Genomic DNA, 27,759 nt, shown 5'->3' on the forward strand with positions numbered 1-27,759 from the left:
ACTTAGTCATTCGTTTGATAGCTCATCATGGATTGCCTTGAGATACCTCATACTGGTTCCTTTAAGAACTGTTAAAATCCTGTTTGGCGTTTTAAAAAACTTCTGAGGGCTGGGGTTACCATTCATGTCTTTTTTGACACTTTTGTCTTTTTCTTGCACAAGTCCAGGCTTCAGGTGTGTTTATTTGATGCAACATTATGTGTAAATAACTTTTTTTAATTAATTAAGAACTTATAACTGAATAATGAAAAGGAATATTAAATATGTGTTCCTTTGTTTAAATAAATAGAAATCATTTAGAAGTGTAGCATTTAACTGAAAATGTTTGGAAGCCAAGCTCAGTGATAGGATAAGATTAAGCTTTTAGAGATTTGTAGTTCTATTGTATGCTTTATAATTAGCCTGTTGAAATTTCATAATTAGATTTTATTTGTTTTTGTTACTTTGTGGCCATTTTCATGGAGTCTTTCCTTCCATGGCTGGTGGATTGCCAGCCTTTTGAATATTCTTGGTTCTGACTACGTAGTAGAGTAGAGAGATAAGAAATTTGAGGTAGAGATTCCAAGGTAATATTAATTTCAAAAGTAAATGATCCAGAAGAAAAAGCTTCAAGTTAAATGAACTAAAATAATCATTAAGACATCAAATGGCAATTTTTAAAGCATTAATAAAACTAGCTTTTAACTGTAGTCATTTTTAATCTGTGTTGATGTTTTCTCTGTGGTGAGTAGAAGTTGTAACGTGTGCTTTCCATGTGACCGTCCTTGCATACGACAGAGGTGCAGAGGACTTAGGCAGAGGCAGCCAGGAACAGACCGGGAGATGCGGCTTTGCTTCCCTTGAGTGCTCCTTTCTTCTCTGCCTCAGTCCAGTACTTGGGGTTTGTGTGTGACTCTTATTTTTTCAGGCTTCTTCCTTTAGAAGTAGATGCCCTTGGAAGTGTTGCGTGTCACCTTCCTCCCTTTTGAATGACAGCGATGCTTAAAAAGGTAACTGGAGGCGTGTGGAGCTAGGCTATTGCTTGATTTTGCTGGACCCTCCTCTGTTTAGGAACTTTGGGGTTTTGGAGGCTGCCCTCCCATGTTGGAATTGGACCTTAGCAGCCGAGTACTTTCCCTTTTGTCCTTAGGCTGATTTTGCATTTATTACTGATATTAAAGACATTCTCTTATATTTTCTTTAGATTTGAGTTGCTGATGGAACGCTGGGATGACTGTTAAATTTATTTAGATTACATGGTCATTTCAGTTTGATATTATAAATTTTTAAAAATCTTAGGACCTTAATGTTTTATAATTTATTATCCTAACCAGTTGTAATTATCATTTTATTTAGTGTTTATTTTTTTTTCTTGGCACAGCTATTTAATGACTCATTTTATCAGATTTTTTGATGTTTTAGAAGACCTGATATCTGCTGTTTTGTAAATTATAATAATAATAAAATACTCATAAGCATTTTGCTAGGTGCTTTATTATTGCATTGTCTCTAATTCTTTGGGATCTCAGCAACATAGACATTCCTATCCCATTTTTCAGATGAGATCACTGAGGATCCTAATTTTCACAGGGCATTTGGATTATTTTCCAAATCTGGCTAACTTTACAGTTGGGTTTTTGTTTTTTTTTAAACTATAAGAAGCTGTCTCATTTAAAGAGTTTGGTGTAAGATAAGTCTTCTCAAGATAATTGATACTGCATTCACAAGATCGTCTTTGACAGCCTAATTTTTAGCATCTTTAGTAGATGCTCTTTCTGTCCCCATAAATGTCTCAGGTATCCATTTTAAATCATTGATCGTTTTATTAATAATTTTTATGTCAATATTGATTAAATATATTAGCTAATATAGATTATTTATTATTTGACAGGGATCATACCAAACATGTAACATGTGAAGCCAATAGCAGTGCCAGACACAGAGTAACCTCATGGGCTATTTGTTGCTTTATTGGTATTAATAATGCTTCTTGTGTGCACATGAGTGCTCTGTCGTGTCTGACTCTTTGTAATCCCGTGGACTGTAGCCTGCCAGGCTTCTCTGTCAATGGGATTCTTTAGGCAAGAATACTGGAGTGGGTTGCAGTTTCCTCCCCCAGGGGATCTTCCCGACCCAGGTATCCAATGTGTGTCTCTGTCTCCTGCATTGGCCTGCGGGTTCTTTACCACTGAGCCACCTAAGCAGCCCAGTGTTTCTTAACCTTCATAGTAATAAATACCATTATTAATGCAATTTTATAGGTAATGAAGCTGAGGCACAGTGTATTTCCTAAGATCACAAATAGTAAGTGGTGGTGAATTCCTGCTCAGTCTGTAGACCAGAGTCAGTGCTATATTGCCTCAAAAATCGACATTTGACCCTAGTAAGCCTTTGTGAATAACAGTGTTCCATTTGACTAGTTTTGTCAAGGAGCCCTCCTGAGTATTCTTCAAAAATGCTTAGGCAAAGACCTGTGATTTGTAGACAAGAAATATATTTTCAGCTAAGGTAGATATCTTGCATGATTAGAAGATTAGTAAGGAAGTTTTCATAAGCCTTTTGTCTTTATCCATCAGAGGGCAGACAGAATGAAAACCACAGTCACAGAAAACTAATCAAACTGATCATACGGACCACAGCCGTGTCTTACTCAATGAAACTATGAGCCATGCCATGTAGGGCCACCCAAGAGAGACGGGTCATAGTGGAGAGTTCTGACAAAACGTGATCCACTGGAGAAGGGAATGGCAAACTACTTCAGTATTCTTGCCTTGAGAACTCCATGAACAGTATGAAAAGGCAAAAAGATAGGACACTGAAAGATGAACTCCTGAGGTCAGTAGGTGCCCAATATGCTACTGGAGATCAGAGGAGAAATAACTCCAGAAAGAATGAAGAGATGGAGCCAAAGCAAAAACAACACTCAGTTGTGGATGGGACTGGTGATAGAAGCAAGGTCCAATGCTGTAAAGAGCACTATTGCATAGGAACCTGGAATGTTAGGTCCATAAATCAAGGCAAATTGGAAGTGGTCAAACAGGAGACGGCAAGGGTGAATGTCGACATTTTAGGAATCAGCGAACTAAGATGGACTGGAATGGGTGAATTTAACTCAGATGACCATTATATCTACTACTGTGGGCACGGATCCCTTAGAAGAAATGGAGTAGGCCTCATAGTCAACAAGAGAGTCCGAAATGCAGTACTTGGATGCAGTCTCAAAAACGACAGAATGATCTCTGTTCGTTTCCAAGTCAAACAATTCACTATCACAGTAATCCAAGTCTGTGCCGCAGCCAGTAATGCTGAAGAAGCTGAATGGTTCCATGAAGACCTACAAGACCTTCTAGAACTAACACCCCCAAAAGATGTCCTTTTCATTATAGGGGAATGGAATGCAAAAGTAGGAAACCAAGAGATAGCTGGAGTAACAGGCAAGTGTGGCCTTGGAATACAAAATGAAGCAGGGCAACAGCTAACAGAGTTTTGCCAAGAGGACGCACTGGTCATAGCAAACACCCTCTTCCAACAACACAAGAGAAGACTCTACACATGGACATCACCAGATGGTCAATACCGAAATCAGACTGATTATATTCGGTCTGTAAACAGCCGAAGATGGAGAAGCTCTATACAGTCAGCAAAAACAAGACTGGGAGCTGACTGTGGTTAAGATCATGAACTCCTTATTGCAAAATTCAGACTTAAATTGAAAGTAGAGAAAACCACTAGACCATCCAGGTATGACCTAAATCAAATCCCTTAGGATTATACAGTGGAAGTGACAAATAGATTCAAGGGATTAGATCTGGTAGAGTATCTGAAGAACTATAGACGGAGGTTCATGACATTGTACAGGAGGCAGTGATCAAGACTATCCCCAAGGAAAAGAAATGCAAAAAGGTAAAATGGTTGTCTGAGGAGGCCTTACAAATAGCTGAGTAAAGAAGAGAAGCAAAAAGCAAAGGAGAAAAGGAAAGATATACCCAACTGAATGCAGAGTTCCGGAGAATAGCAAGGAGAAATAAGAAAGCCTTCTTCATTGAACAATATGAAGAAATAGAGGAAAACAATAGAATGGGAAAGACTAGAGATTTCTTCAAGAAAATTAGAGATACCAAGGGAACATTTCATGAAAAGATGGGTTCAATAAAGGACAGAAATAGTATGGATCTAACAGAAGCAGAAGATGTTGAGAAGAGGTGTCAAGAATACGCCGAGTAACTATACAAAAAGGTCTTAATGACCCAGATAACCCTGATGGTGTGATCACTCACCTAGAGTCAGACATCGTGGAGTGTGAAGTCAAGTGGGCCTTAGGAAGCATCACTAGGTACAAAGCTAGTGGAGGTGATGGAATTCCAGTTGAGCTATTTAAAATCCTAAAAGGTGATGCTGTTAAAGTGCTGCACTCAATATGCCAGCAAATTTGGAAAATTTAGGAGTGGCCGCAGGACTGCAAAAGGTCAATTTTCATTCCAGTCCCAAAGAAAGGCAATGCCAAAGAATGTTCAGACTACTGCACAATTGCACTCATCTCACATACTAGCAAAGTAATGCTTACAATTCTGCAAGCCAGGCTTCAACAATATGTGAACTGTGAGCTTCCAGATGTTCAAGCTGAATTTAGAAAAGGCAGAGGAACCAGAGATCAAATTGCCAACATCTGTTAAATCATCGAAAAAGCAAGAGAGTTCCAAAAAAACATCTTATTTCTGCTTTATTGACTACACCAAAGGCTGTGACTGTGTGGATCACAACAAACTGTGAAATATTCTTCAAGAGATGGGAATACCAGACCATCTGACCTGCCTTCTGAGAAATTTGTATGCAAGTCAGGAAGCAACAGTTAGAACTGGACATGGAACAACAGGCTGGTTCCAAATCGAGAAAGCATTATGTCAAGGCTGTATATTGTTACCCTGCTTATTTAACTTTTCTGCAGAGCATATCATGCGAAATGCCAAGCTGGATGAAGCACAAGCTGGAGATGTGCTGGCAAGAAATATCAATAACCTCAGATATGCAGATGACACCACTCTTATGGCAGAAAGTGAGGAAGAACTAAAGAGCCTCTTGATGAAGCTGAAAGAGGAGAGTGAAAAAGTTGGCTTAAAACTCACCATTCATAAAATAAAGATCATGGCATGCAATCCCATCACTTCATGGTAAATAGATGGGGAAACAGTGAGAGACTTTATTTTTGGGGGGCTCTCAAATCACTGCAGATGGTGACTGCAGCCATGAAATTAAAAAACGATCCTTGCAAGAACAGGTGTGACCAACCTAGACAGCATAGTAAAAAGCAGAGACATTACTTTGCAAACAAAGTTCTGTATAGTCAAAGCTACGGTTTTTCCAGGAGTCATGTATGGATGTGAGAGTTGGACTATAATGAAAGTGAGCGCCAAAGAATTGATGCTTTTGAACTGTGGTATTGGAGAAGACTCTTGAGAGTCCCTTATACTGCAGAGAGATCTAACCAGTCAATCCTAAAGGAAATCAGTCCTGATTATTCATTGGAAGGACTGGTGCTGAAGCTGAAACTAATACTTTGGCCACCTGATTCGAAGAACTGACTGACTGGGAAAGACCCTGATGCTGGGAAAGATTGAAGGTGGGAGGAGAAGGGGACAACAGATGATGTGATGGTTGGATGGCATCACTGACTCGATGGAGAGAGTTTGAGTAGGCTCTGTGAGTTGGTGATGGACAGGGAGACCTGGCGTGCTGCAGTCCATGGAGTTACAGAGTCGGACATGACTGACTGAACTGAACTGAAAACCAGAATTATTACAGTCTAGTCTTGGCTTCTGCAGAACAGTAGAGTTAAAATGTGGAGAAGAGTTCCTATAAAACATTGCCAAATTTGTAGTTTATCAGATGTGAAAATAATTTTATAAATGTCATACTTTCGTCATAATTTTGTGAAAGAGAAGACATTGTGACATTTGAAGGATATAGCAGCAAAGGGTAATTGGCTGCCTTCACTAAGTTTGTAACTGCTGTGTGGTTTTGCTTTGTCCATGGCTTAGACTTTTACTGTTTCTTGCTTTGTGCCTGTGCCAAAACGCCTACTGTGGACCTGTACACTAGTGCTGTTCCACTTACGGAACCACTGATTTTTTATTGTGTCACAGTCGTTTATGAACGGAGAGGTCCATGGTTCTTCTTGATTTTCAGCCTGCTTCATTAAGTTATAAAATTTGTTACCTGAGGGGATAACCTTTGTATACACACTATAGCTATTAAAATTAACTATTGTCATTTGGGCCTTTTCAGGATTGTAATTTCTTCCTTACAGATTTTGTAGCACTCTTGCTCTAGGTTATTATGGATTTTATATTTCTCTTGCAACTGAATAACTAAATACAAGGAAAAGCCTGTGAACAGAAAGCTAATATTAAAACAGTGAAGCATTATCCTTTTTATGTATAAAACTGTTCTAGATCTATACACCTATATGGTGTTGCAAAGTGACTTTGATCCCCATTTAACAGATTACCCTGAATAATTCCATTCTTTGGACTCGTGTGGTCAGTGTGGTTTAGCGTAATGAAGACAGGGTGGGACATGTAGCTGACGGGGCTCTGGCTCTGTTGGTTACTTAACTGTGTCAGTTTGGGCAAGCCAGCCAATCCCCTTGGCCAGGTTTCCTTATATTAGAGAAAGAAAAGAGGGAATTAAATAACATGCTCCTTTAAAATTCTGCATGTTTGTAAATTTACTACCATTTCCCTCAACTCTTAGAGGTTTCTTGTATGATTTTTTCTATATGATTTTACATCTGCTCATATGACATTTAAAGCATTAAATTATTGTTGCCTAATGTATGTAGATTTTCTTTATATCGAATTTAAAAGTGTTTGATGAACAGAAATTATGTTCCTATTATTACATTTCAAAGTAATTTTTTTTAATTTATTTATTTTATTTGGAGGCTAATTACAATATTGTAGAGGTTTTTGCCATACATTGATATGAATCACTCATGGGTGTACTTGTGTTCCCATCCTGAATCTCCCTCCCATCAAGGTAATTTTTGTATCCCTACAGGCACACAAGTGCTTTTTTATTGTCTTTGTCTCTATTTATATGATTCTTGTAAATTGGTCCCAGTAGAACATAGACTAGAAGCTCGGTATGGTTTGCTTCTACTTCTCTGTGTGGGCCAGAAAAATATTTGTACACATATAAATAATTTGATGGAAAAAATTGTACCTTATAAAAATGATATTTGACTGCTTCAGTGGTCATCCAAATAATGAATTCATTCGAATACTTACTAGATTGTAGCGCTCAAAATTATGTGTTTTACTGTCGTGTTGTAATGCAGTAGTGCAGGTCATATTGCACAGTTAAGATATAAGTTATAATAAGTACCGTTGTTACATGATTACAGTATTACTGTACATTTTATGCTCGTTTTTGGTTTCTTTAATGCCGTCCAAAAGAAAAAGATACTATTTTTTTTTCTAAAAGCCACCGAATTTTTTCTATGATTTTTCTTCTCTCATTTCTGTATTATAATTCAGAGTTAGTACACATTTAGTAAAACAGTTAAGAAAATTTTCAGTAACGCTTTCGATAAGACTGTTACTCTGTGTCTAAAATTGAGGAAAAAGAATAAGGAATGTATTACCTATAGGTAATGTCTTTGTTTTAAAACTATTGGCAATATCTAGTCCTGTCCCTATTTGTCAGTCATTTTTTTCGTTTGTTTGTTTCCCTGAAGGAAAGAAATAGGATTGAGTATTATCTCAGGTACTCACCAGTTCTTTGCTGGGTCAGCCTATACACAGAGGCAGGTCTTGAGGAAACTCTCAGTCTGTCTTTTTGATAAGGTAACTTTAATCTACAAGTCCAGTTTGTAGCTTCTCTTCTTGGACTGGGTTTACAGTTCACATTCCTCTGTTTATAATGTCGTGGGGGCTGGTTTCAGCTGAAGCTGATGTGATTGGTCACTTAGTCTGCAGGGGGGCCAATTAGCTCTGATCATGTGGAAAAGAACGCTGGTTTGTTAGGAGGTCTTTCTTTACTCTGTACAACTCTGGAGAAAGCCTCCAGAACTGACTTGGAGAAGGGGTGCATTTTTTCCCTCTAATCAGGACCGGTCTTTAGTAAGTTTGCATAATCTTACTTAAGAGTTTATTTAAAAGTTCAAAGGGATAAAATTCCCAGCAAGATTTCCTTTCAGCCATCTTTCCTTAAATAGCATGTTGAAGTGTGAGATGTTTCCTTTACTAATCTTTTTTTCCTCCCATTTCTTTGGGGAACATTTCCTTGGATAAGGACTTTTAGGTATAAGTTAATGAACTGATGTTACTAGTATTGTTTTCATATCCCATCTCATCAGAATGACTGCCACTAATTCTGGAACTGGTAATGTAGGTACTTTAGTTACTTGAAATCTTTTTTGGGGGGCAAGGAGGCAGGCTTTATGTTTTTTTAAGACTGTGTACAGAGAGCTTGAATAAGGATACATTTAATTGTTGGTTCCTTGCATTTATCTTTAAAAACACACCAGTGTAAAAGAACTGAAGAAGTTTCTTTTGTCATGCTTCAGTGATGTTTAGGGGATGTTTCCCGGAGGAAAAGGATGATGACATGCAATAAATATAGTATTCAGTGTACAGAAATTTTAGCTTAAAGCCTGAATATAATGTTTACCTGGGAAACATCTGTGATCCAACCATTCAGTAACCTTCAAATGGGCTGTGGGATGGCTTTGTATAATGACTTACTGAGCAGCACTTTTGTCCACCTCCGTTAGCTGCTCATTTTAAAACTTAGATCAAATGTCACATGTAAGGGCATTTGAGATACAAAGGCTGCGATTGTTCAAAGTAAAATCGTGGACAGCCTGCTGGGAAAATTATTAATGTAGATCAATATAATGCTACTTAGTGAAATCCGCCTTTGTAGAATCCTCCTTCACCCCCTACAATTAAAAAATATATTAATTCCATCTTTGTTTTATTAATGGCGAACATTTCAGTACAAGTTCAGACACAGCACTGGAGACTTTGACCTTCAGACTAGAGAAGGTAAGAGCATCGAGGAGGGACTTGTGATGCGATGCACCTTCTCTGTATGTTCTGGTAGGAATTAGGCTTTGCATCAATTGCCAGGTAACTGCTTGGGGTGGCAGAGGGAAACCAGAGCTAATACAGTGCAACGCTGCCTTTCATAGAGAGGTGCTGAAAGTGTACCTGCCGTGTGTCCTGAATAGGTGTTATAATAAGGAAAATAATAAAGGTTTTACCAAAATTAGAAGCCTTTTTCCATAATATATTGAGACAAGTTATTTACAAGATGATTGTCAAGAAACATATCAAATGAAGAAGTATTCTAGTTTCTAGACTTTACACTGTAAAAGTCGGCTGTGGTCTGTAGACAGTGATTCTTAATTGCTGACTGAATGGAAGTCATAGACCTGTTCAGGAGTGCTTCCTCAGGGGCTTAGCACTCCCCTTATAATAGCCTGAGCAGTTAAATTCATTGCTGTTTGAATTTAATAGCACTGAGATGAAACTAATATTGGCACTGATGTTAGACCAACTTGACCCTAAAATACATGGGCACTCCCATTGAAACAGAACTAATAATTTAAATTGGAGATAGCTCTAAAACATTCTTCTATAAAGGAATATAAGTGCTAGGTATCTATCATTGACTGGTTTATTTTTTTTCCCAAATTATAATGATTAAGAAAGATACCAAGATCAGGTACATTATTCTTTATTAAATAAATTCTGTATCCCTTAAAAAAAAAATTCTGTATCCCTAAAATGTTTGCTTTTCTTTGTGGCTAAACCATTCCAGTACATAATCCATATTTGTACCACATTGAACCTGCAAGCAACAAAATCTTTAGTTGGAGTGCAATGTTTTGCCTGTGTACATACGTCATTTCACAAGTTTTAAACTTTAGCCATGTGCTCTTTCTTCCACAGTGTACTTAAGAGCTGAGAAAGGCCATGTGGATGTTCCTCATTCATTTTAGCCCTGGTCACTGTGGAGCCCTATACTTTTTAGAACTTAAAGGAACTTTAGTAGATATTGGCTTCTTTGTTGCCCATAAACCATTTACCATTTAATTATATCAATAATACACAAATATGTATGTATTTAACTCATTACAGAGTTGAAGTTCTCTTTGGAACCCCCCCATTTCCTACCCAAATTTACACAAATATAAATCTGTTGTAATTGTTTAGGTTGTAAAGGATTTATTTTAATGTTTTAGAGCAGTTCTTGCATACAGGGTAATTTTGGAAATGTATATTTTATTAGATGGTACTTAAAGTCCTTTTTTGCCCTCAAGATACTAATTTCAAATAAAAATTTTATATTAATATATAAGTTGATCTTAACTTTTTTTTTAGGAGTACACATTTTGACATTGTTTATCTGCTGGGAGATTATCAAATTTAGTTCCCTTTAGGAATCTTGGCAGTCTCTGTCCCAAGCTTTTCTGCGCATGATGTCCATGTTTTTTTGGTCAGACTGACAGGCATGACTCACCAGCACCCCACAGCAGATACCTCGGGTGGGACCCTAGGTACCCCAGGGACCAGCACCAGCCCCACATCACCTCAGCCTTAGCATCCCAAGCAGCCTGGGAGATTCCAGCTTGCTGCCCTGTTCTTTTTTTTTTTAAACTGGGGCTTTGCAGCCCCTCCCAAGGCCCGCTGACTAAGGGGGTACGGGAAAGGAATAGGCCCCCAGTGTCCTCACCCTGAAACAGCCATTCAGAGGCTCTTGCTGAAGACCCAGCTGGCGGCTCATTTCAGTTCCTGATCTGAAGAAGGAAGGGGTCTTGCGTCCACAACCCACTCCCCGCCACGGCCTTCATTGCTGGATAACCTGGCCCTGCTTCCCAGGTTCTGATGGTCCCAGAGGGAAACAGCTCATGTGAATCCTGCCACCCCTGCCGTGCACACAGTACATGTCTTCTCTCCTGAGGGATGCTGTCATCAGCCTTGCCTCCCCCACGCCTCTTCCGTCAGAGGACGCAACAGTTCAGGACTGAGGAGCAGCATGGCCCTGAGGCCAGGCCAGGACACGGGCTGTGTGGCCGTGATTTCAGGTCCTGAGTTAGCGCCCCTGGTTATCTGTCCACTCACAGGCCTTGGACGCAGGAAGAAAAGGACGGGGCAGCAGTGGGCAGGGGCCAGCCCCCTGGCCCTGGCCCTCACCAAGCCCTTTGCACCCCACCCATGCCCCCGCCTCTGCAGCATCTCCAGGGCCCCAGGGCCCGCCCCTGGGGGCCTGCTTCCTCCCTTGGTATCCCCCAGTCTCAGCCTGGGGCCTCTGCCTTCAGCCTGCCCTCCACTCACCACCTAAACCTGCCTGCCGCTAATGCTGCAGCTAATTCCTGCTGTTGCAAAGCCATTACAATGCAAACAGGCTGCATTTTAGCGTATGTGTGTGAGTGCACGCACACGCACGTGTGCACAGGGGAGGGGGCTTGGCAGGCAAGGTGCCTTGCTAATGCCTCGCTCATTGCCTCGGAGAGTTTATGCTGTTCCCTGCCAACCTCTGGTCCCCTGCCCTGGCTGCCAGCCTCCACTGGACTTTAAGTGATGGGTCCTGACGCTCTGGGCAGGGGGTGACACGCCCAACTGGAGGTCCTGGTGTCTCTGTCCTTCCCCTTCTCCTCCGTGGGTGGCAACTGGACTCAGAGTAGCTGAACCACCCCCCACTCAGCCTCTGAGACCTCCAGGGCCCTGGGGGGGCAGAACCAACCTAGGGGTGCAAGATAGATGCTGGGAGGACTTCTGTAGCATTTGAGGCCCTGGCTTCCAGTCTCCCATCTGGCTCCAGCCCTTGCAGGCCCCTCTTCTCCCACCCTCATCTGCCTCCTGTGGACCCCCACCTTTACCCCCAAGTGCCATCACAGTTGCTCCACCTTGCTTCCTCCTGCCTCAGCACAGCCAGGTCTCCCCTAGGGGGAGGCAAACCCTCTATCCTTCCAAGAAGAACCTTTGACCTTTGTGTCAACACCGTTTGGTGAACCCTGACAGCAGCCGGGAGGCCCCCGTGCGCTCAGGAGGGAGGGTAGGGCACTGGTCAAGAGAGTGGCCCTCAGCACCAGGTGGGATTGCTTTTCCCCTCTGCTCCTCCAGTTTCTGATGGTCTGGTCTTGGCCAGGTCACTCAATTTCTCTGCGTCTCAGTTAGCCTTATCTGCAGATTGGGTCTGATAACACCTGGCTCAAATAATTATTATTAAAAGTCTAATAGATGATTGCACCTCATTAGCCTTATCTGCAAATTGAGTCTGATAACACCTGGCCCAAATAGTTATTATTAAAGGTCTAATAGATTGTATTACATTGAATCGCAAGAAATTGCTTATGTCCCAGTGGTTTACACGTTAATATTTACTGGGTGAGATACTGCACTGTCAACTTTGTATCCTTGATAAGGTATCTATCTACTCAATGCCCTTGCACTTTGGTTTTATAATCTTCACAGTTTGCATTTGTGCAAATGCTTAAAGAGTTCAAGCCAAGTGGGAAAGCACAAAGAAGAGGTAAGAAGCAAAACAAAAATCAGTCTCCCTGTCAGAAATAGCCATAATTAGTGAATAATAACCATTTCCAGAAATCTCTTTTTGCACTGATACAGGTAGAAATTTAGAGTGCTGAATGTATAGAAATATCGCTATGACAAGGGATCTATTTTAAATATAGTGTATTACAGTTTAGTTTATTTTCATGAAAGAAAATAAATGGAAGGAAATGGAAAGAAATCACATAATTCCAGCAGATGTCTCTTCATCAGAGAGACGATGCTTTCTACATAGATCATCTCATATTAACAAAACGATAAGAAAGCCATAAGAAGAAAAAGTTTTGACTAGGGAGACTCTTTCATGTAGACGTGGGGAGAAACGTGAATATTATAGTAGAAGTTGAAGGCATTAAATTAGCAAATTTCAAAGAAATACCTGCAGCAAGACTGAGGAAAGAAAAAGCTTATGGAGAGAGATCACAAGAAAGAAAGAAAAAAGACAAGAAAAGGAGAGGAAACAGGCACAATTGTGCGCCAGTTTGCCCAGGGTTGAACAATGGTATTCAAAATGGCACACATATTTAATGTAAAAGAATTTTGCCTACCTGTGCTCTCCTTTTCTAAAGATTTCTATCATGTTTAAATGGTGAGAAAGATGTAGTTTTTGGCATGTTGTAAATACTGACATTTTGAAATAAAGCTGCTGCACTGTTTTACAATAGCCAAGACATGGGAGCAACCTAAATGTCCATCAACAGAGGAATGAATAAAGATGTGCTATATATACAGAGTGGAATATACACTTGGTCATTAAAAAGAATGAATAATGCCATTGGCAACAACATGAACGGACCTCGAGATTGTCATACTGAGTGAAGCATGTCAGACAGAGAAGGAGAAGTATCCTATGACCTCCCTTATATATGGCGTCTAAAAAGAATTGATACAAATGAACTTACAAAACAGAAACACTCGCAGGTTTAGAGAATGAACTTATGGTGACCAAGGGGGAAGAGTGGGGACAAGGAATAACTAAGAGAGTTTGGAACGGACATGTGCCGCCTGCTGTATTTAAAGTGGAAACCAGCACGGACCTCCTGTCCAGGATGTGGAGCTCTGCTCAGGGTCACGTGGCAGCCTGGGCGAGTTAGGGGGGAATGGGTGCGTGTGTGTGTGCCTGAGTCCCTTTGCTGTCCACGGGAAACTATCGCACCGTTGCTAATCGGCAGTGTGCTTGTGCTAAGTTGCCTCAGTTGCGACCCCACGGACTGTAGCCCACCAGGCTCCTCTGTCCATGGGATTCTCCAGGCAAGAATACAGGAGTGGGTCGCCATGCCCTCCTCCAGGGGATCTTCCTGACGCAGGCATAGAACCCAGGTCTCTTATGTCCCTTGCACTGGCAGGTGGGTTCTTTACCTCTAGTGCCACCTGTGAAGATATAAAGAGTTCTACAAAATTAAAAGTCTGCTGTAGCTCTTTTGAATGTATCGGACCACTTTGATGGAACTCATATGGTTCCACCTGAGAGGTGAACCTCATGTTCTCTGAACTCATCTGGACTTGAACTGTTGTATTTTGTTTTTGTTTTCCTGGTATTTTAAGCAACATTCCCCTGAACTCTCCAACTTTTCTCACTAAATGAAGACAAAAAAGTTGGAGTCTGTGATTACAGTGGCAAAGAATTGTGACACCCCACCTGCTGCCCCCCCACAGGATACCAGTGACCAGGGAAGGGGGTTGGCCCTGCTGAAGAAGGCCGGACTGAGCCTGGGGGAGGGGAGATGGTGGGGAAGACCCCCTTCTCCTCCCAACTGCTTCGGGAGAAAGGGGTCGAGGAGGGGAGGATTGCCAGTGAATGGTGCATGGGATGTACACAAAAGATTGGGTTCTGAATTGGAGGCTTGAAGAGCATGGTCTGCGTGCTTCCATGCCTGTGACCCCTGGTGAACATACCGGGTCAGAAGCCAGGGGTCTCACCAACCAGAGTCCTTTGTTCAGGTACAGGACCCGTCCGTTTTTAGACACCCATGAAGCCTGCAGGGGGCAGCCCCGACCCAACACCCTCCCCCAACCCCAAACAGCACCCTTACCTCTCCCTTATAAAGGCAGGTTCAGCCTAGGAGTCCCTTGGTGCCCTTGTTCAGTTGCTCAGTCGTGTCTGATTTCTTGTGACCCTGTGGACTGCAGCACGCCAGGCTTCCCTGCCCTTCACCATCTCGCTGAGCTTGCTTAAACTCAAGTCCATTGAATTGGTGATGCCATCCAACCATCTCGTCCTCTATTGTCCCTTTCTTCTCCTGCCTTCAGTCTTTCCCAGCATCAGGGTCTTTCTCAAAGAATTGGTTCTTCCCATCAAGTGGCTAAACTATTGGAGTTTCAGCATCAGTCCTTCCAGTGAACAGTCAGGGTTGATTTCTTTTAGGATTGACTGGTTTGATCTCCTTGTAGTCCGAGGGACTCTCAAGAGTGTTTTATTGACTAGGATACTGGGCTTTCACTCCCGTGGCCCCCATTCAATCCCTGGTCCGGGAACTGAGATCTTGCAAGCCTCGCAGTGTGGCCAAAGGAAAAAAAGAATAGTCAAGTTCAGCCCAAAAGGAGGGAGAAATCAGAGCGGCAACTAAAGCTAGCAAGCTGAAGGAGACAGGCCACACCTGAGGAAGGGCCCTCAGGGCAAGGGGAGCCCCCGATACTCAGACACCTTCTGAGCATCAGGCCACACACGACCTGGGGAGCCCCTCCCCCACCCCCACACTGCAGCCCCAGGTCTCTTTCTCTTTCCGTTCTCGAGGTGCCAGCATCTCCCTCGGTGCCTTCCAGGATCAGGCCCTTGCTGTTACCATGTCCGTGCCGGGAGACAGCATCTTACGGATTCCCAGCGTGTACAGGGTGCCAGTCTAGAGCAAGGATGATGATCCCCACCAGCCCTTCGCTGGAAGCCCAGCGGGTGTCCTTCAGTCCTCCCGACAAGATGGGTGATATTATCCCATTTCCCAGACCAGTTGAGTATCAGGAACTGTATGGTTCCCTGGGCTACCATCACAGGTGATCATAAACTGGGTGGAAATTTACTCTCTCACACATCTGGACGCTAGAGGCCAACAGAATCTCAGTGTTGGCAGGGTCATGCTCTTTCAAAGGCTATTTGGAAGTATCTGTCCCATGACTGTCTAATTAATTTCCCATGCGGCAGGAAGTCCTCGGCTTGCAGCTCCTCCACTCTCTGCCGCCTTTGTCGCCTCAGCTTCCCCCTGTGTGTCTGTCCTTTTTTGCAAGGACACAGGGGCTTCCCCACTGGCTCAGTGGTAAAGAATCTGCCTGCAGTGCAGGAGACGAAGGAGATGTGGGTTCCATCGCTGGGTCGGGAAGATGCCCTGGAGAAGGGAATGGCTACCCACTCCAGTATTGCCTGGAGAATGGCATGGACAGAGGAACCTGGCGGGATACAGTCCATGTGGTTGCAAAGAGTTGGGACATGACTGAAACAGCTGAGCACAGTGGATGAAGGGCCCACTGTAGACCAGTGTGACCTGCACTTCACTTTTTGGAGAAGGCAAAAGAGAAAAGGGAAGATAAACCCATTTGAATGCAGAGTTCCATAGAATAGCAAGGAGAAAAAAGAAAACCTTCCTCAGTGATCAATGCAAAGAAATAGAGGAAAACAACAGAATGGGAAAGACTAGAGATCTCTTCAAGAAAATTAGAGATACCAAGGGAACGTTGCATGCAAAGATGGGCACAATCAAGGACAGAAATGGTATGGACCTAACAGAAGCAGAAGATATTAAGAAGAGGTGGCAGGGATACATAGAAGAACTATACAAAAAAGATGTCCACGACCCAGATAATCATGATGAAGTGATCACTCACCTAGAGTCAGACATCCTGGAACTAGAAGTCAAGTGGGCCTTAGGAAGCATCACTAGGAACAAAGCTAGTGGAGGTGATGGAATTCCAGCTGAGCTATTTCAAATCCTAAAAGATGATGCTGTGAAGGTGCTACACTCAATATGTCAGCATATTTGGAAAACTCATCAGTGGCCACAGGACTGGAAAAGGTCAGTTTTCATTCCAATCCCAAAGAAAGAAAATGCCAAAGAATGCTCAAACTACTGCACAATTGCACTCATCTCACATGCTAGTAAGGTAGTGCTCAAAATTCTACAAGCCAGACTTCAACAGTATGTGAATTGTGAACTTCAAGCTGGATTTAGAAAAGGCAGAGGAACCAATGATCAAATTGCCAACATCCATTGAATCATCAAAAAAGCAGGAGAGTTCCAGAAAAATATCTACTTCTGCTTTACTAGAAAGTAGAAAGGCTTTGACTATGCCAAAGCCTTTGACTGTGTGGAACTCAGGAAACTGTGGAAAAGTCTTCAAGAGATGTGACTACCAGACCGACTGACCTGCCTCTTGAGTAACCTGTGTGCAGGTCAGGAAGCAACAGTTAAAACTGGACATGGAACAACAGACTGGTTCCAAACAGGAAAAGAAGTATGTCAATGCTGTATATTGTCACCTGGCTTATTTAACTTGTATGCAGAGTACATCATGTTAAATGCCAGGCTGGAGGAAGCACAAGCTGGAATCAAGATTGCCAGGAGAAGTATCAATAACCTCATATATGCAGATGACACCACCCTTATGGCAGAAATTTAAGAAGAACTAAAGAGCCTCTTTATGAAAGTGAAAGAGGAGAGTGAAAAAGTTGGCTTAAAGTTCAGCATTCAGGAAACTAAGATCATGGCATCTGGTCCCATCACTTCATGGCATATAGATGGGGAAACAGTGACAGACTTTGTTTTTTGGGGCTCCAGAATCACTGCAGATGGTGACTGCAGCCATGAAATTAAAAGACACTTCCTCCTTGGAAGAAAAGTTATGAGCAACCTAGACAGCATATTAAAAAGCAGAGACATTACTTTGCTAACACAGGTGTGTCTAGTCAAAGCTATGGTTTTTCCAGTAGTCATGTATGGATGTGACAGTTGGACTATAAAAGAAAGCTAAGCACTGCAGAATAGATGCTTTTGAACTGTGGAGTTGGAGAAGAGTCTTGAGAGTCCCTTGGACTGCAAGGAGATCAAACCAGTCCATCCTAAAGGAAATGAGTCCTGAATATTCATTGGAAGGACTGATGCTGAAGCTGAAACTCCAATACTCTGGCCACCTGATGCAAAGAACTGACTCATTGGAAAAGACCCTGATGCTGGGAAAGATTGAAGGCTGGAGGAGAAGGGGGTGACTGAGGATGAGATGGTTGGATGGCATCACGGACTCAATGGACATGAGTTTGAGTACACTCTAGGAGTTGGTAATGGATAGGGAAGCCTGGCGTGCTGCAGTCCATGGGGTCACAAAGAGTCGGACACAACTGAGCAACTGAACTGAACTAACTTTTTATATCTGCAAAAGCTGTTTCCAAACCAGATCACATTCTGAAGTCCTGAGGGTTAGGACATCAACACATCTTCTGGGGAACACAATCCGACCCTCAATAGAAAGTGACTCACCCTAAATCACCCAGAGGAACAGACAGAATCCCAAGGCCTGAGTTCTGAATCATGGCCGGAGCAGCCTGTCATCTGAAGAGCCTGGCTTCCACCTCTCCTGAGATTTCAATATGTCAGCAGCCAGTTTGTGCCCGCTTCTGTGTCCAGCCGGCTATGTTTAGCCAGCAGAGCCAGCATAGTTCTGGGTCCCACCATCATGTCCCAGGACACTGCCCTCAAAGGTGGCTTGGTCAGCTCTGGGTTAGTCACCGCCCCCCCCCCCCCAGCTGCCCTTTTGTCCACCCCCTGGTGGGGCCAGAAGGTCAGGATGGTTTGGGGTGAGGGGAGGGGCAAGCACATCCATGGCCTGGAGGAGCCTGATGTGGGAGGCGTAGAAGGTCCTAGCCCAGGGTGGCAAGTGTGTAGGTGTCTCCTCACCATTTCCAGATGCCCACTGTCCCCCTCCTGTCCTCCTTCAAATACAAGAGAGGGCCTGAAGCCAGCAGGGAGACTGTGGGGCTGGCCCAGGTCACCAGAGCCCACAAGGGCCTCCTGACCTGAGCCTGCTGGGGCTTTCCCAAGGTATCGACTGAAAGGTCCAAGGTTGTCTCCCTCCTTCTGAAGGTGGGAGGCTGGGGCTGAGACTTTGCTCCTACCTGTGGGGGGTGGGGGGTGAGGGTGGAGCTGCTGTGGCCTCAGAAGGCACCCAGGGCAGGAGGGTCAGCAGACAAGGCCGGCTCACCTCGCAGGCAGGAGCCTGGGGCCTGGAGGGGAGCCTGGGAAGCAGGGGCCGCAGACGTCACTAACAGCCCCTCCTCATCCCACACCCTGGACAGAGATCCTGCCCCCAGCCCCAGAAAAACCAGGAGGAAAAAGGGAAGGACAGGGAAGCAGGAGGTGAGGGGGAGACCCCAGCTCTGCCACCTGCTGGTTAGGAGATAACCGTGGAAAGTGCTGGTTCCCACCAACCCCCAACCCTGCCTTGCTCCGCTGACCCGCACTCCAAGGGAGACCCGCACTCCAGAGGAGAGGACAGACCGGGCAGAGTGAACGTGGGCCCGAGCGAAAGGGGGCCGCGGCCAGGCCCTGCCCCGCTGCAATGAAAGGCACCTGGTGGGGAAGAGTCCACAGGGGATGGGAACCTAGAGATCCTGGATGCTTCGGACAGATTGACGCTGATGTGCCGGTCCCTGGAGCCAGAACAGGCGCCAGACCTCATGTCTTCACCTGTTTAGCAAATACAGAGTGTGAGGCTCTGACCTAGGTGCTAGGACCATCAGGGACTGCGGTGGGTGGGCCAGAAGGAACACACCCGCCCATGACAAACGTGCACACGCAGGTTAGACCACTGCACCCTCAGACCCAGGGAGACGCTGAGGCTGTTTCAGTGTCCTCCTCCATCAGTGGGGGGAAGGCGGTCTGTGGGAGGGCTTCCCCCTATTTTAAAGGAGCAGTTTGCTTTGTTTTAATAAGGGAAACAGATCTGAGAGGTACAGGCTGTATTTCCTTCTCACCATCTGCCCCTCCTGCCCTGGAGGCAATGGGAGAGACGGACCTGGGCTCTCGCCACGAGGGGGCGCACCGGAGCTGCAGCCTCCTGGTCCTTCAACTGAAACTTTTCCAGACTCCAAAAAAGAGCTCACTCCCTGCCCCGCCCCATATCATGCCAAGGTTTTGTGGAGAACTCAGAAATTTTTGACTGCGCTTTTTGAGGCAAAACTGCCCACAGTTGCCCTCAGGTGATGGTCTGTGTGACCTCCGGGGTGAGTCTACACGCACTCCAGTTTATCCACTTTCCTTCCCTATCTCCCAGGTCCCAGACCTACAGCACCAAGGAGATCAGTTTGCAGCTGAGCCAGAAAGATGGTCAGACCATCGAGTGGATTTTCATTGACGCCGGGGCCTTCACAGGTAATCTGCATCCAAGGCCCCTGCTGGACCTGGCTGTGGGCGCAGGGCCAGGCAGAGACCATGCCCCCTCCCATGTCACTCAAGATGAAAACTCCTGTAAACCATACGTCAGCATTTATATCACTCACTCGTGTCCCACTGTTTGCGACCCCATGGACTGTAGTCCAGCAGGCTCTTCTGTCCACGGGGATTCTCCAGGCAAGAATCCTGGTGTGGGTTGTCCTGCTCTCCTCCAGGGGATCTTCCCAACCCGGGGATCGAACCCAGGTCGATTCTTTACCATCTGAGCCACCAGGGAAGCCAACAGTAACAGTAAACCATAAAATGCATGTAATTTAAGGGCCCAGGAAAGTGATCTTACTCATTGATAATGACTCCATTTTGGCGGGAGGGCCATCGAGCATCCATCTGTGCACAGTGGTGCTCCTGTGGGTACAGGCTGGCTGCCCTGCAGCTGGGTCCTGTGGGCTGCCCGCCCCCACTCCCTGTGCCCACCCCAGCCTGCTTCCCACAGAAAACGGCGAGTGGGTGATCCGGCACTGGCCAGCCACGATGCTGCTGGACAAGGTGTCCCCAGCCGAGGAGGCAGGCCGCCAGAAGGTCGTCTTCTACCTGTTCATCCAGCGCAAGCGCCTCTTCTACGTCATCAACATCATCACGCCCTGTGTCCTCATCTCCTCCGTGGCCATCCTCATCTGCTTCCTTCCTGCCAAGGGTACCTAGTGCTGATGGGAGGGGGGCTGTGGCCCGGCCAGCGGCACAGGGAGTGGGGAGGGCAGAATGGCTGTGTGACCTGGGACCCGGGACACGGAATCCTTGTGGGGAGGGGGCTGCCCCACGGTGCGGAGGTTGAGACTGGCTCTGAGGGCCTCTTGGTCATGGGCAGCGGGGGGCCAGAAGTGTACTGTTGCCATCAATGTGCTCCTGGCCCAGACCGTCTTCCTCTTCCTCGTGGCCAAGAAGGTGCCCGAGACCTCCCAGGCCGTGCCACTCATCAGCAAGTACGGCTGACTCTAATTCCTAAGCCCACCTCCTTCCTTCCCTTCTCAGGAACGCCATGCAGGCCTGTGTGGAGACCTGCAACCTCATTGCCCGCACCCAGCACCAGCAGACTCACTCTGACAGTGTAAGTCAGCAGGGGGTGGGGTGGGGTTTGCACACTGGGTGAGGGACTTGGACCTGAGATGGGGCAGGATGAGTGGGGTGGCCATGGTAGGCCAATGGCATGGGAAAAGTGGGGTTGGGAGTGGCGCCATGGGCCCCTGGAAAATGCCAGGGTCAGACTTAATGTACGTCAGAAGCGGTCACGGAAATGAAGAGCAGAAGCCTGCTGGATGGCTAAGGATGCTCCAGAGATCCAGCCTTGGTGTCACCTCTGGTCATCTCTTACCCTGCCTCCCACCCTCAGGGGAACCAGGAGTGTTCCGGTGGGCCGAGTGCTGGATCAAGTCTGCTTCCTGGCCATGCCCTCACCCTTTGTCTGTGGCACTGCTGGCATCTTCCTCACGGCCCACTACAACCGAGTGCCCGCCCTGCCATTTTCTGGGGACCCCCACTCCTGTCTGCCCTCCTCTGACTGAGCTGACGGATCACCGCTAGCCATGTGGAGTCTTATCAGCTGTGTTCTGATGCTGAGGTCATGAGTATGCTCTTCGGGAAACACCCTTGGGGGATATGTGAGAAAAGTGGGAGAAATAGAGACAGAGCTGGAACCCCAGAGTGGTCGGGGCTGGGATGTGGGCAGAGTGCACTAGTGGAATCAGCATGCACGAGGCACTGGCTTGCTTGTCCTGGCACTCTCCTGACTTCAGCGAAGTGTTGTCAACTCCCATCACTTCTGAAGCCCTTCCAACTCTGTTTATCCTGTCCCCTGCTAGACACGGCCCTAGTCCTCCAGGCCTGGGCCTCCCTTCCCTTTTACAAGTTCCCTGCAGCCTCTTGAAAGAGGGGAGTCGAGAGAAGTGAAGAGTGGCGGCCAATGCTCTTTCGAAAGAAGGGAGGCAGCCCACTCCAGCTGGCATCTGCCTGCCTTCTGGGGGCTGTAGGCACCAAATATTTTATGAGTTTTACTCTCTTTTTTCATTGTCAAGAGCTCCTCATAGCATCACGGATAAGCAAGAGTCACTATTCCTCTATGTTTAGGTTGGGCAAATTGGGGCCTAGAGTAAGAGGGGCTTGCCAGAACAATGATGAATAAATAAGGTTTGGAGTTCAGAATTCCCAACTCTGACCTAATCTTAGACATTCTAAGAAAGTTCTATGGCTTGTGAAATGACTCGTCTTCCTTCTTTTCTCAAAGGCCAGGGAATTTGCACTGGTCTGAAGGGATGGTTAAGAAAGAGCTAGGGTGGGAAGGAGGGAGCCTGAGAGGAGACCCTGACCAGCCTCCCTGGCCCATTAGAAAACAAGGTAGCTAGCTGGTCTTTGGGGCAGGCGGGGTGGGGGCGGTGTCGGTAAGGCCTTGCTTTTAGAGTATGGCTGGAGCCTGAGGCCTGAGTTCTACTGGTGACAAGACACAAGCACATTTTGTGCTTCCTGAACCTGTGTCTTCATCTGTGAATATGGGCACAAATATCAGTTCCTATCCACCTTCATCACAGGATCAAAGGTGCCAATGAAGATTAAAAAAATGTTACAGTGTCACATAAACACCTGACAATGGGACATTGTTGTGGGGGGAAGAGACCCCGGAAATAGCCAGGGTTGCTGGCTTTTGGGATCACTCATCAGCAGGTTCATTGCATTTACTCCAGAGCGTGTGTGTGCGCGCTGCACGCACTGCTGTGCATTTGGAGCAGCAGGTAATTACCTGGGGTGAGTCTCTCAACCTCTCTGACTGCCTCAGAAGGTGGAGAGGAGCTCTGTAGCTCCTGGCACAAGTAAGCAAAGATAAACAATCGCTACCATTTCTTGAGGGCTACTTTGTCTACAGCCTGACACCGATTATCTCAATCAATCCCCAAAGCAACGTGAAGATACGGGTACTACAGTATAGGATGCTGCTGCTGCTGCTGCTGCTACTGCTGAGTCGCTTCAGTCGTGTCCGACTCTGTGCGACCCCATAGACGGCAGCCCACCAGGCTCCCCCGTCCCTGGGATTCTCCAGGCAAGAACACTGGAGTGGGCTGCCATTTCCTTCTCCAAGGCATGAAAGTGAAAAGTGAAAGTGAAGTCGCTCAGTCGTGTCCGACTCTTAGCGACCCCATGGACGGCAGCCCACCAGGCTCCTCCATCCATGGGATTTTCCAGGCAAGAGTACTGGAGTGGAGTGCCATTGCCCTCTCCACAGCATAGGATGGTCAGTACCAAATAAAGAGCCTCAGGGAGGTTAGGAGAGAGTCCAGGATCGCGCAGTCCCACTGTGGGTGGAGTCGGGATTTCTACAAAGATCCTGCTCCCTTAACGATTCGGAGCGGCCCTTCTCGGAGCTCATCTCGGGAGGCGGACAGGACGCACTTGGCTAAGTCGAGCGGGCGGCAGGTAGGAACAAGGACCGGGACAGTAAAAGAGACCCGATCTCACGCCGCCCATCCGCCTAACCTGAACTCCTCCGCTCAGGAGGAAGGCGTCTTGGGATATCCGTCCCCTACCCAGGCAACGCGCCAACGTTCCGCTGTGCGCTGAGTAACCGGAAGTAGTCGGACCCAAGGAGGAGGGACCTGGCAGAGCGAAGCCATTCCGTGAGACAATGACTCTGTTAGCAGACAGAGGGTGAACAAGTTCGAGGCGTGAGAGGCGCATGGCCGCCCCCCGGGGCCCCTTCCCCGAAACTGTTCTCTGCGTCCACCCCCGCCCGGACTGCAGGCGGCGCAAACTGCGGCACGGGCCACGCTGTCTGACTCGGGCAGCGGACTGGGCGGCCAGCGGGGATGAAGGGGTCTCGGGGACCCCAGGGTCGAACGGACCCAGGGCGAAGTGCGGTGTCCGGGGGGGTCAGGAGGTGGCCGTGCGGCCCGGAAGGAGGTTTTCGGACGCCCTGCCCGGGCGCGGGTTACCCGCGGCGTGGAGTGCGGAGACCTCGGCGGTTTGGGTGTTTCCGCAGCTTGGCCTCCCTGCCACTGAATCCAGTTTTTCTTACACACCCCTCTGGCCTAGGCGGGTCATCTCTCCTCTGAGTCTCAGAATTCTCATTTGCGAAGCAGGCGTAACAGAGCCCATGTCATAGAGTTGCGAGGATGCAGTGAGGTAATGTGACTGCCGCGTTTAGCGCAGCGGCTGCTCTGTTATGGAATTATCATCGTCCTGAATGTTCTTCCTCTCCTTTCCCCGTCTTCGAACACTCTCCCAGATTTCAGTTTCTTGCCCAACAGGTGAATCTTACCTGTTGTTTGAGTTCTAGTTCTAGCATCAAACAGTTTGCAGGTGCAGAGCGTAATATTTTTGCACATTTCCCTGCAGCGATTGTGTCTGGAGGTAGATTTTGTTCTTGGCTCTCTTCTAGTAGTCTAGCAGTAAATCTGTCTTCTTTTCCGAAGACCTAGATTTCCAGTCTCAGACCCCCCAGTTACCAGTTATTTGACAGCAGTTATCTACCCAGTCTCTGCGCCTCTGGTAACCCAAACCGTGTTAGTGATTAGTGTCCTGCTGCTGCATGGGGTGTGCTAAGGATCAAATCACATTCACCAATGCTTAAAGGTACTTTGTAAGTTGTTAAATAGTGAGATATACATGTGAAATGAAATTACTTTTAGTTTAGTGTTTGACCCACTGTTGCTGAGGGGAACTTGGAGTTTTTCCAGGACAGTGAGTGCTGGTGTGCTAATTCAGAGGTCCTGGATTCCAGCACTCTTGGCAGCTCCAGGAATGTTTCCTGGTTGCTGAGAGGTCTCTGCTATTTGAAAAATGGGAGTTTGCTTCTGTAGCCCACTGTGTAGCTGAGCTCACCCCTATGCTGACTACCACCGCCCCGACCCCGATCATCAGGAACTTCCCTGGTGGTCACTGCTAGAGAATCCACCTGCCAGTGCAGGAGTTGCAGGTTTGATCCCTGGGTCAGGGAGATCCCCTCGAGGAGGAACTGGCAACCCACTCCCGTATTCTTGCCTGGTAAATCTCATGGACAGAGAGCCTGGCAGGCTATAGTGCATGGGGTTGCAAAAGAGTCAGACACAACTGATCGACTGAACAACAAAAACCCCATCCTAAGTCCTGCAACTCTTAGCTCCAGATTGAAGTCCTGCCTCAGTGGAGCTTTCTGCCAACCCTATACTCCTTTCTCCACCAAACCGAAGAAATCAAAATTTCTTTTTAAGATACTTCATGGGACATCTGGCCCAGTCCTACCCAAATCATTTCTTATTTCTTGGTCTGCAGTAAGCTAATTTGAGAATGGCAGTAATGGCTTCCATAGGCACTTTGCTGCTTTTCACACATTAACTGCTTCAAACAACCCTGTAAGGGGGATCTTGTTACCTTGTTTTACAAATAAGGAAAAAGACTCTCTGAGATGAAATAAGGTGCCCACAGCAGGAAGGGCCACATGTGGTGAGATTCATACCCAGGTTGTTTAATGATGGTTCAAGCACATCTTGACAAAAATTAACCTGGATTCTTTTTTTTTTTGCTGTGCCCTGTGGCTCGTGGGATCTTAGTTCCCTGACCAAAGTTTGAACTGAGGCCCCCTACATTGAAAGTGTGAGATCTTAACCACTGGACCATCTGGGAAGTCCCTAACCTGGGTCATTTTTAATTAGTTACAACTATTCATTATACTGAGCCAGATTTTTTAAAACATCTGTCTTCTAGCTATTCATGAGAAAAAAGTAAACTCTCATTAGAAATTAGCAACTGAAGAAGGCACTCCAGCCCTTAGGTTGTTTTTTTTAAAATGCAAAAATGTGCAGTTTTTAGACTGCTGGTTTCTTGTTTGGTCTCTATACTCTTCACCACTTGGCTCCTAAGGACATGTGGACATGTTTCGGTTTGCCAGAGTCCTACAAGTGACTTGTCCAGTCTAATCTGATGGGTTCAGATTACAGAGAAGTCTGGTCTCCTTTCCTGTGTGGCCTTCATATGTAAACTAATCCCACACACACACACCCCTCCTTCCCCCCTCCCCCCAGCATCAAGTCAGTAGGTATCATTGCTATCGATCCTATTCATATGTAAAACCGTTAAGATGGTTTCTAAGTACTGCAGTCCCTACTGGGGTGAGCTTGGTTTTCAAATCCAGGTGCCAGATTTTATTTTGTTCCTGTTCTCTTTGTTAGCTTTGGCCCATTCTTACCTACTATCTGAACCACTTCTTTGGCACTTATTATTCTGCCTTGTATTTCCTTGATTTTCGAAATCCATGTGTTAAACATGTTTGTTTTCTGCCCGAGTTTCCTGATACTGGACATGTGAAGGTGAATTAGCCCAATTTCCTACCTGCAGTGAATTGTCTAGTCAGAGTATCGGGACATACCTGGGCAGAAGCTTGGTGAGCTGGTTAGGCATCACCCAGCATGGATAGCCTCAGATGCTGATTGCCTGCCTGAGTCTAAGGAGCACTGATATTTCCACCTGGATAATATCTTTGCTCAAATCCAGCATCCAGCTGGAAAGAGTAGCCTCTGAAGATAGGATGCGAATAACTTGCCTTACGTGTTGTCCTGGAGAGCAGAGAGGTTGCTTAGCTCCACCCTCAAGAAATAACAGCATTAGATGAAGGTCCATTAGGGTTTCCAGTTACTGTTTTAGAAGGGAGTCGAGAGCTGGCGACCACGGGTCACAATAGCATAGTTTCTTCTCTGACATAATTGTTATTACTTTTCTGTTTCCCAGTAGTGGTTGGCAGCAAAGCACTAAAAAGAAAGGAACTTACATGCTTTGCTGAGAGCTAGCAAAATGTGAAGTGCTAGATCAACTGTGCCCTTTTTCAACCAAGATTGAAGGGAAAGGACCCCAGCTGGTATAGTGGGAAGTTGAGGGCTGAGAAGAGAGAAATGGTTTGAGTCCATGAGGGTATGCCCTAAAGAAGAGAGTTAGGAGCTGTCTTGGACCTAAGCAGTTAAAAAGAAAGAAAGAAAGAAAGACTGGTGAAATACTTGTAATCAGGAGACAAAAGCACTGACGGTGTAGCTGGGACAAGCGCAGACATTTACATGGGGATGTTTAGGAGAGGGGGTCCCAACTCGGCCTCGAGAGGGATCAGGGAATATTTTCAAGAGACAGCGGCCCTTAGTCTGGGTCCTAAAGGACAACTTAAGTAGGGGAAGAGGGGCTCCTTGAGAGCCCAGGTGATGAGCGCAGCGGAGGGGTGAGCTGGGGACTGCAGGTGGGCTGGTACCACTGGGCGGAAAGGAGGGAAGGACTGTGTATTCTGTAGTATCGGATACACACAGCATGCTTGTCAATGTTGTGGGACCTGGATGCTCGGACAGGCCCCTCTTCAAAAGGAAACCCTACGCACTCAAATTTCATACCGGGGAAGGAGTTATTGTAAGCACCATTAGGTCTCCCAGGCGTCCAGGGAAGCCAAAGAGATGGCAGCATCGTGCACAACCCCATTCTCCTCCCCACTCTGCTCATCCGCTCCATCCCCCTTGCCCCTCCAGCCCTTCTCTGCCTTTGCTTATTGTCTTTATCCCCTCATGGCTTTTCTTACATGCGACTCACGTGACTGACTGCCCCAGCTCCTGAACCTGTAAGATCTTTCACACCCTGGTTGAAGAGCCGAGGGAGGCACTGGGGCATAGGTTATTGGCCAGGCTGGGCTACCAGTGCCCTTCATCGTCCTGCCTCGACCAGGGAGGGGCTGGGCTGGGTGTGGCACAGTGCACGACCTCCGGAGGATGTCCTACAGCCAGGGCTGTGGAAGGGGCAGAGCGGGCACCCCAGCACATATGCAGTTTGTCCACTCGAAGGTTTGA

At 46.2% G+C, this 27,759-nt stretch overlaps 1 protein-coding gene across 1 annotated transcript in view; it reads left to right on the forward strand.

Moving 5' to 3' along the window:
• Nucleotides 1-22,707, forward strand: part of LOC133041621 (acetylcholine receptor subunit gamma-like) — a 48,185-nt gene extending 25,478 nt beyond the window's left edge. Inside the window, exons 3-6 of the mRNA XM_061122465.1 lie at nucleotides 19,809-19,906; nucleotides 20,421-20,621; nucleotides 20,957-21,032; nucleotides 21,315-22,707. Of these exons, the coding sequence (XP_060978448.1) occupies nucleotides 20,459-20,621; nucleotides 20,957-21,032; nucleotides 21,315-21,486 (411 nt within the window). The 5' untranslated portion in view covers nucleotides 19,809-19,906; nucleotides 20,421-20,458 and the 3' untranslated portion in view covers nucleotides 21,487-22,707. The remainder of the gene's footprint in view (nucleotides 1-19,808; nucleotides 19,907-20,420; nucleotides 20,622-20,956; nucleotides 21,033-21,314) is intronic.
• Nucleotides 22,708-27,759: the final 5,052 nt, after the last annotated feature.

Source organism: Dama dama, chromosome 20 (assembly GCF_033118175.1).
Source record: "Dama dama isolate Ldn47 chromosome 20, ASM3311817v1, whole genome shotgun sequence".
In the NCBI taxonomy this organism is placed as follows: domain Eukaryota; kingdom Metazoa; phylum Chordata; class Mammalia; order Artiodactyla; family Cervidae; genus Dama; species Dama dama.